Raw genomic sequence first — 10484 nt, 5'->3', positions numbered from 1 at the left:
TCATATATTTGTTGTCATCTGTGAAAGTTCCATCTCCCTTCCGCAGGGGCCCGATACTAGATGTGGTTTTTGTTCTTGATCTTGCATAATATAAAAAAAAATATTTTTGATTCCTCTCCCTCTCACTGATGGCATTTTGCTCTCTTTGCCTCTCATGGATTTTGTATGATTCTTGTAACTTTAGTTTAATCGTTTCTTTCTCTACCTAGCCTTCCTTGTCGCTCTTGAGACATTGAAGAGCTTCAAGTTTTTCGGTGATTTGTTTTCTTCACCTATATAGATAGGCGTTCCCGTTCCACTCTGCATCTCTTCACTTTTTTTTGTCTTAGAAGTATGCGACGAGAGCATATTTCTTGAGCTGAACTTTCGAGGTGCTGATTTAGCACCTATTAAAGTTTGCTCTTTCTAGCTGTTCCCTCCAGCTTATTTCCGTGAGCTCTTGGTTTATTAGCCCTTAGTTAATCTCTGTTATAATTAAAATTGAATTTGCTGAATTATGACGAAGAATAATGTAGACATGGGGCTGTATTATGCCTATCATCTTGTGTGTACACAACAGTCAAACTGTTCCTTATAGCAAGAGGAAAATGTGAAAGACCTGGAAGTAATAACCTGTCACAACTTCATCAAATATGATAGGCTGAGTATTTTATTAGACCATACTAACAAGGGATTCCAGTCCCATGATGACACTATTTCTGAGTGTAATATTGTAAGATGGAAAACTGTTCAACATCAACCCCTTTATTAAAGATTGGTGAAGGTGCTGACCCACCCAATGACAACATTTACCGCCCGATTTCATCTACTAAAGCACCCAAGTTATTGAGAAATCATAAAAGGTTCAGGAATTCTATTCCTTGGAATGCGCGCGAGAGAATCATAACCTACATATCAAAATTATTAAAAGGGGCAAGTTTAAAAATATCACTCGTGCATTTTGGCATAAGAGAATGTACAGAATTGCCGCAGTGAAAAATAAGAGAATAGTATATTAGGTATTATTATATTTATGTAACGGGTCCACCTTATACAGAAGCTCCTTTGAAATGCTACTGGTAAATTCCATCAGACGTCTAAATGGGTTCCCAAGCCTTATATATGGGCTGTGGTGCCATAGTGACCCAGTCACCAGGGTGATCCTCCCGGGGGTCACTGAGAGGTAACCGTCAGTGGCTTGACATTTGTTGGAGGCGACGGAGGAAGTGACTGATGCTTGTGGTTATATTTGTGGTCATATGACCGATGCTTGTAGTTATATTTGTGGTTATATGACCGATGCTTGTAGTTATATTTGTGGTCATATGACCGATGCTTGTGGTTATATTTGTGGTCATATGACCGATGCTTGTAGTTATATTTGTGGTCATATGACCGATGCTTGTAGTTATATTTGTGGTCATATGACCGATGCTTGTGGTTATATTTGTGGTCATATGACCGATGCTTGTGGTTATATTTGTGGTCATATGACCGATGTTTGTAGTTTGTGCTCGTGAGGTTTATGTTCCTGGTCTTGTGGTCTTGATCCTGTCCCCCTAACTCTTCTTCCGTTGACGTGAGGTTTAGTTCCCGTAGTCTCTTCACGTAGCTAATACCCCTCAGCTCGGTCTGGTGGCATCCCTTTGAACCTTCTCCAATTTAGTCCTATGCTTGACTAGATACGTACTCCAGGCTGGAACTGAATATTCCAGGATTGGTAGTTGTTTGGTCTGGATTGGTCCAGACCATATCCGGTCCTCCACATCACTTCCTAGTGTATTCCATTTACTAACTACTATGACACTGAAAAAAGTTCTTTTAAATGTATATACCACATTGTCCGATCCAGACCGGACATATGTGGCATAGAAGGTTCTAAATGATTGCTTACACAAGCTTTTTAAGGCATTTGTTAGGTTGGCTAACCTGGCATATGCCGCTGATAAGCTCATGATGTAGGCTTCAGGGGACAGATCTGGCGTGATATTAACCCCCAGGTCTTTCTAATTATATAACCCAGGTGTTCCTGGGTTTGTGAGTGAGAATATAACAAAACATGAACGGGGTCCACAGCCGTACATATACCCAGATAAACAACAAGTTGCTCACCGGTGATGCTGCAGGTTAAGAGGAGGCAACAAAGAAAGAGGAGGTTGTGTGGTAATACAGGATGTATAAATGCATTACACGTCGTGTGAGTGCGTCGTCTCTGGTCACCGTTCCTGTCTCCATGTGGTTTGTGTTCCTCATGTTGTGTACCAGACCCATCCTTCTGTGTAGATAATACTTATAGTAACTCTGTCAACCATTGTAATTACATTGACCTTCTACACAATTACATAGAATCTTGATTTTTTCACTTATGAGAGTCCGAAAAAAATAAAGCTAAAAATCACAATTCAATATTCCTAGGCCTAGTATAGCACATAACCGTACTGTAATAAGCCTCAGGTATCGTGTATTAGGCCTAGGATGGTTGCCTGAGATTTTGTTAGCAACATAACTACAAAATCTTTCCGGGTTTGTCCAAATTCAGTAGTACCACATTCTACTTTCTAATTGTCCACTGCGTCAATATCGTCAATATATGTACGTTGGTCCACATTGTTACTATATTAAATTCATATTCAAATAAGTTAATTGGGGTATAAATACACACAAAGGGATGAGGTAGCTCAAGCTATTCTTACCCCGATCAGTACAACGTGTTCATATATATATATATATATATATATATATATATATATATATATATATATATATATATATATATATATGACAATGTCAGACCACGGAGGAAAAATGAAACAGGAATTTCCTTAAGTACTTTCGTATATTAAATACATCTTCAGAAGGTGTATGTATTCTGAAGATGTATTTAATATACGAAAGTACTTAAGGAAATTCCTGTTTCATTTTCCTCCGTGGTCTGACATTGTCACATTCTTAATCACGTGTTTATTTTCGTGATATACATATATATATATATATATATATATATATATATATATATATATATATATATATTGTGACGGTAACGCGTTGGTGTTCGGCTGTTTAAGGCTAGGGGTATGGCCTCGTCACATAGTTATAAAAAAAAATAGAAAAACTGGAACTTCGTCTGTGGTAAGGTAAGGAGAAGACACACAAAACACAAGTAAACTTTAACAATGAAATTTTAATTACGTTAAATAAATCAAAACATGAAAATAATGCACAAACAAATATGTATAATAAAATCAATGAATCAAAATAATAAGAATTCTTAAATGACAAAATGAAAAGTTACGTTAAGGCAAAATAACAAGAAGTGCAATACAACAGTAAGTGGGAGGTGCTGGAATATTGGCTTAAAGCCACCACCTCTCTCAGTACACTCTAGAGTCTAGCTGGGAGGTGTGCTGGCTACGAAAGCACGGAACATTCTGAAGACTGATGTTGGGGCGACCCCAGACATCAGGTAGTATTGGGGGGCGAGTGCAGGTGCAGCCAGACCGGCGACCAATCAGCGGAGCCGTAGCGATCAACGGGTAGTTTGGTGGTTGGAGTTCGAACAGGTGGCTGGATGCATACGTTTCTGCTCACCCTGGCAAGCCTTGCTGGTGCTGGTGTTGTTGTCGTTGTTTGACATTTCTTCCATAGTCTTTTATATAATTGTGACGACGTAATTATGAAGGGAAGAGCAGGCTCAATCTCTTGAAGGAGATTATCGTCACAATATATATATATAATATAATCACAATCAACATATTACGGGACATTCTGAGTGATAAATATATATATATTTCTTTAGTTACACATGCACCGTTACTATAAGTACTATCTAAACAGGAGGATGGATTGATTTTCTCTACTATATATGTAATATAGAAAAAAAACAGTAGAGGGAAACAGAGCCAAAGGCTATAAGTGAAATAGGAATCCGAAATACTTTTTCCTGCTATGCAAAAACTGGAATAAACCCAATGCTATATAGGCAGCATTGGGCCCTTGCGCACGGGTGATGGAACTTTCTCAGGTGGTAGAAAATAAATTAGTGAAATACTGAGGCATCAGTAGGATTGTTTTGAGTGAACCCCTGAACACTGAAGATCAATGATCCAAACGAATTATTTATGACTGTGACAACAACAACGAACCACATATCAGATGTCTCTCTAACCCCATTGGAATTTTAAGTAGCCATAGACAGCATCCTCACGCACTCTGCACCGGGCCCAGGCTCGGGGAATTCTATATTCATCAAGAAGTGCAAGACACCTCTATCACAGGCTTTAAACATCCTTTGGAGGAGACAGCTTAGATACTGGTGTCATCCCTGACATAATTAAAACAGAAGAGTAGAAAGCAGATCCAAAAATTATACACCAATAGCTCTAACTTCACACATAAAAATCTTTGAAAGAGTGCTTTAAAATCACATGGAATCACATCTTCATAACCCTGGACAACACGGGTTCAGAACAGGACGCTCCTGCCTCTCACAGTTGCTAGATCACTATGACATGGTCTTAGGTGCCATGGAAGACGAGCAAAACACAGATGTAATATACACAGACTAAGCAAAAGCTTTCGACAAATGTGACCAAGATTTTATTGCGCACAAAATGGGCTCAAAAACAATTGCTAGCAGATTAGGGAGATGGATCTTTAACTTCCTGACGAACAGAACCCAGTGTGTAATAGTCAACAAAATAAAATCCAGATCATACAGAAAAGCTCAGTCCCCCAAGGTACCGTACTTGCTCCGATACTTTGTCTCGTCCTCATATCAGACATAGACAAGGATACAGACTATAGTACCTTACCTTGTGGCTACCTTGTGTAGCTTCTGGGGATCAATGGCCCCGCGGCCCGGTCTCCGACCAGGCCTCACGGTTGGTCGTCTATTCAACCGGGTTCTTGGACGCGGCTGCTCGCAGCCTGACGTATGAATCACAGCCTGGTTGATCAGGTATTCATTTAGAGGTGTTTGTCGAGTTCTCTGTAAAGCACGTGAGGGGGTCGACCAGTTATGCCTCTTATGTGTAGTGGAAGCGTGTTGAACAGTCTCGGGCCTCTGGTGTTGATAGTTCTCTCGCACAGTACCTATTGTACCTCTGCTCTTCAACGTTCTTTAAAGGTAAGGTCTTCCGACATAAGTACACCTAAATCCTTTACATTGCTTTTTGGTTCTATGTTATGATTTGACTGCATTTTGTACGTGGTTTTCTAAATTAAATTTACTTTCATTATTTAATTTCCATTACCAAATAAAAAAAATAGATCATAGGCAAATTTTCGCACTTACCAGTACATACAGAACATTGGACAATTTTAAATGTAAGTTGAAAATAAAACTGATTTATCGTCTTTAAACTAAACTTCTACTACTTCAACACAGCCAAGCTACTCTCCCTAAACCTGGTAAATACCCAGTTGTAACCAAATTATCGAACTACTTTTCCACTTGGCCATCTATCGTCAAACCACCTTGAGATGATTTCGGGGCTCAGCGACCCCGCGGCCCGGCCTCCTGGTCGACGACCGGGAGGCCACAACAACAATCCATAAACAAACTCGCCTCACCAAGGCTTATGATTCTTAGTACATCAAAAACCACTGGTGACTTAAGATGTCTCACCAAGACACCTTATCTAACCTGGTATAGATCCAACTCTGCATAAACCCACAACACATAATATTATTTACATATATTTGAGAAATAACCATTTATTATTTTCCGTGGGAAAGGTGCATCTTGTCTTGTTTGTTTACTGTACAAGTCAAATACTAGCTTATTCAAACCTTCGTAAGTCAGTATTTGACTTAAGTTTGGCCGGAGGACAGGTTGGAGTATCATGGGCTCCAGCAACTGTCCAGACAAAATTGAGTAAATTCTGAGTAAGTAATTGTAAGTAATTGGTGTTGAAGTGGTATTGACGACGCAGTTATTAGTGAGTATTGTGCACAATATTGTGACGAGGCGCATGATGGAACACTGCCTTTGATGATACATTCAACTGTCGTATTGACTGGTCGTAATCATAATGTTTTGACCCATTGTTGTTGCTTTCAGACCCTCCGAGTTCCCTCCCGGTTATTACCTCGGCTTCTACCACTATTGTTACCGGAGCTGCTGCCTTGTTGTGCGTTGTCAGTCTTTACGGTGAAAGCCTCATTGCTCTCCAGTCTCGTTTGTCGTTTTAGTTTTGTTAATTCATCAGCAGCAGGAAAGTCGTTATTCACATTATTTGCTTGGTTTTCATGTAGGAAATTGAAATTCATTTCCTAAGCAATCTTTATATTCTATGTTTTTTGGTCTTTTCTTTTAGATTTGCTTTTACAGTTTAGTCTAATTTTATTATAATTATTTATCTGTAAATGTTAAATTCGTAACGTCTAAATCATAGAAATTTGGTGTATTGTTTAAATAGTTGTTAATAAATAGTAGGATTTCGGCGTATTGTTTTATCATGTACATTGTAATTATGTGTTACAGTTAATGAAGAGTATTCAAGTTTTATTTCTTCGCCAAAACCTGCCCGTTGACATAAGATTACCCGGCATGAAAAGCTGTCAGATAGTTATATGGTTATCACAATTCGAGCCTGGCCTCAGGCCGGGCTCAGGCTGTTACTAACTACTCTGACACTGAAAAAGTTCTTTCTAACGTCCCTGTAGCTCATTTGGGTACTCAAGTTCCTACCTGTGTCCCCTTGTTCGCGTACCACCCGTGTTAATCAGTTTATCTGTATCTACCCTGTCAATTCCTCTGAGAATTTTGTAGGTAGTGATCATGTCTCCCCGAGTGTGTGCGTCAATATGGTGTGTTGATACAGTGTGTGGAGAAACGGGTCGATAACATAAACAGTGTGAGAGGCGGCTGGGTAAACAGGAACCATTATAAGCGTGATGAGAGGGCCACGCCTCTCAACCTGGCCAGGAATCACCAGCACTGAACACGCCGCCAGTGGGAGCACCGACCCTAAGGGTCGCGGGAGAGGCCAAGTGGGATGGTTCTCTGGTGGCTTCCAACCTCCATTGATTTCTATAGAAGACGCCATGGTGCTTCTGGCAACCCTGTTGACTTGGTTTACTAGCATAAACACGGTGAGGATCCAGGCAAGTTCTGCAGAATTATTTGTAAACAGTATTTTTGTGCAGTTGTGTTTTAGTTTCTAATTTTCTTCAAACGAAAGATTTTTATCTAGAGGTTGATTTTTGAGAATTAGCTTTACTGCAGCGAAGAAAACTTTGTTGATTTAACTATTTGTTCCGAAGTATTCCTGGTCGCGCCGAGAGCTGCACGCATTCCGTCGTTTTTGCGTCTGGGTCCTAATATTTAGGTATTATTCCTTCATCCCTTCCTCATATTCCAGCCTGTTGTAATTCATATTCCAACTATGGTCCTTATATTTCACCCTATCGCCCTCATATTTCACCCTATCGCCCTCATATTTCACCCTATCGCCCTCATATTGCAACCTATCGTCCTCATATTGCAACCTATCGTCCTCGTATTGCAGCCTATCGTCCTCATATTGCAACCTATCGTCCTCATATTGCAACCTATCGTCATCATATTGCAGCCTATCGTCCTCGTTGTACCTGGTTGATGGGGTTCTGGGAGTTCTTCTACTCCCCAAGCCCGGCCCGAGGCCAGGCTTGACTTGTGAGAGTTTAGTCCACTTAGCTGTTGCTTGGAGCGGCCCGCAGGCCCACATACCCACCACAGCCCGGTTGGTCCGGCACTCCTGGGAGGAAACAATCTAGTTTCCTCTTGAAGATGTCCACGGTTGTTCCGGCAATATTTCTTATGCTCGCTGGAAGGATGTTGAACAACCGCGCACCTCTGATGTTTATACAGTTCACTCTGATTGTGCCTATGGCACCTCTGCTCTTCACTGGTTCTATTCTGCATTTTCTTCCATATCGTTCACTCCAGTATGTTGTTATTTTACTGTGTAGATTTGGGACCTGGCCCTCCAGTATTTTCCACGTGTATATTATTTGGTATCTCTCCCGTCGTCTTTCTAGCCTGTGTAATGTGTGTAAACCTGTCTTTGAATATGCAAGAAGCCCTTGCGAAACGCTATTGGGCGTCATACCATAAATAAAAATTTAAAAAATAATTTTGGAGAGTTAATCTTTCAATTACCCTCGACAGTGAGGAAAAAGTAAGAATATATATGTATATATATATATATATATATATATATATATATATATATATATATATATATATATATATATATATATATATATATATGTGTGTGTGTGTATATATATATATATATATATATATATATATATATATATATATATATATATATATATATATATATATATATATAACTAACACAACACCTATACCCCCTATTAGACTATTTTACAGGAACTTCTTTTCCACAGCTCATAAAACGGAGGAAAGGGTCCTGAAAGATATTGTTAATAGAAACGTTATACCTACAGACAAAAATCAGAAGATACAGCTGACAATTTACTATAAAACCAGAAAAACGGCCAGCCTACTCATGAGAAACTCTCCAGACACAAAACAGAACGCTTTAAAAGAGACTAACGTCGTCTATGCCTTCAAATGCCCTCTTGGGGACTGTAAGCTCCAAAAAACCCAGTATATAGGCAAGACAACAACATCTCTTTCTAGGCGTTTAACGATGCATAAGCAACAGGGCTCCATTAAGGAACATATAATCTCTTCCCACAACCAAACCATCGCCAGAGAAATCCTAGTAAACAACACAGAAATCATCGATAGATACAGCGATAGCAGGCGGCTTGACGTTTGCGAGGCACTACACATCAAGAAGTCAACACCAGCAATCAACAGCCAATTATTGCACAACTATATTCTACCCACCTCAAGACTCCGCTCCAATATAGAAGCATCAAGAAATATGGACCAATAGGCTTTCTACACACACTTCTATTCAATATCCATTGTTTCGTGTTCTGTCTTGTGTTGATGAAATTAATACCCTATTAATACTCTTGTTCTGTCTTGTGTTGATGAAATTAATACCCTATTAATACCACATCTTGTTCTGTCTTGTGTTAATGCCACATCACCCCTTCCACCTCACTCAAATGTAGATATAAAATCGGAGATGCGTAAGTTCTATTCAGTTGTGTATTTGTAAACTAAAGTCTTTGAAAATGTAATAAGTTTTACGAAACGCGCTCGTGTCGCGTCAGACTAGAAATAAAAATGAATTTTGGAGAATTGATTTTTGATTTACCTCCAACAGCGAAACGAAATGTACGAAAGATTGAGAAAATTCGTGTTAGAATTATTAATCTTACTTTTTCGGTCATATTTAATAATATATATATATATATATATATATATATATATATATTATATATATATATATATATATAATACACACACACACACACACACACACACAAGGTCCGATTTGCCTAATAAGCCATAAGCCGAGTTTTCCTGAAGTTACGGATGGTGGGGGTTCGAATACTGGTTGGATCAAAAAGAGTTTTTAGTGTAAGCTATCCACCGCTGCCCAGTGGATGGGGGGCGGTGTGCAGGACAAACATAAATTTTGACACTAGCTCTCCACACGTGTCAGTTGCTTAATTTAGAACCTGTACTTGAGGTCGATCTCGAACCCATTGTTGATGTGATGACTTATATTGAATTTTGTAACTAGCTCATCAAGATTGTAACTTGCTTAGTTAAATGAACTGTGGGGTTCAGTTCCTGAGCCCATTATGTGCCTCTGTAACCCTTTCCACTACCGCCCACAAGATGGGTATGGGGTGCATAATAAATGAACTAAACTAAACTAAACGTTCATGCAGCCTTATTTAATCAGAGTTTTCATGAAATTGTATATTTTTACAAAAAACTATGGAATGATAAAACTTTATATTATATATGATTTTAATTTGTATAATTTGAATTAAAACTAACATAGAAATTTGATCAAATCTAACCTACTTAACCAAACCTAATCTAATATGACTGTCAGTAATTCATGTTCATAATACGATTATAGTATCTTAAATAAACCAATTTGAAAAGTTAACGAATATCAAGCCGATATTACTGAAGTACTCGAAATAGCAAAATAACATGATGTTTAACAGTGTTAAGTTCCAGGTACTTGAGTATGGTGGAAATTATAAACTCAAACCACAGGGTACAGGACACACTCAGACCTACTCGTAGAAGGAAAACAACAAGTAAAAGACCCGGGAATTATGTCTAACGACCTGATATTTAGTGAACATAACCAATCAAATATAGCGGCGGTCAGGAAAATGATAGGATGAATTATGAGAACGTTCAAATCCAGAGACCTCACAGCAATGGTAATACTATTTAAATCACTGGTGCTGTCCCGTCTTGAGTACTGCTTGGTACTTCCCTTTCCAAAGCAGGATAGATTTTAAAAGGGAATATAAAACAGCACGCATAAACACGATAATTCACCTAATTTATTGGGACCACCTCAAAGCTTTCAATATGTACTCTA

General features: G+C 38.8%; 1 protein-coding gene across 1 annotated transcript; it reads right to left on the bottom strand.

The window, feature by feature from the left end:
* Positions 1–1152: 1152 nt before the first annotated feature.
* LOC138373175 (uncharacterized) lies at positions 1153–6249 on the bottom strand. Its single transcript, XM_069339200.1, has 2 exons — positions 6069–6249; positions 1153–1631 (listed from the first exon to the last, which is right to left on the bottom strand). Exons 1-2 carry the CDS (start codon positions 6247–6249, stop codon positions 1153–1155), a joined length of 660 nt encoding a protein of 219 aa, XP_069195301.1.
* Between the last annotated feature and the right edge of the window lie 4235 nt (positions 6250–10484).

The sequence above is a fragment of the Procambarus clarkii genome, chromosome 41, assembly GCF_040958095.1.
Source record: "Procambarus clarkii isolate CNS0578487 chromosome 41, FALCON_Pclarkii_2.0, whole genome shotgun sequence".
Taxonomy (NCBI): Eukaryota; Metazoa; Arthropoda; class Malacostraca; order Decapoda; family Cambaridae; genus Procambarus; species Procambarus clarkii.
Note: the sequence above shows the minus strand (reverse complement) of the source record. Positions and strands in the feature narration are given on the sequence as shown.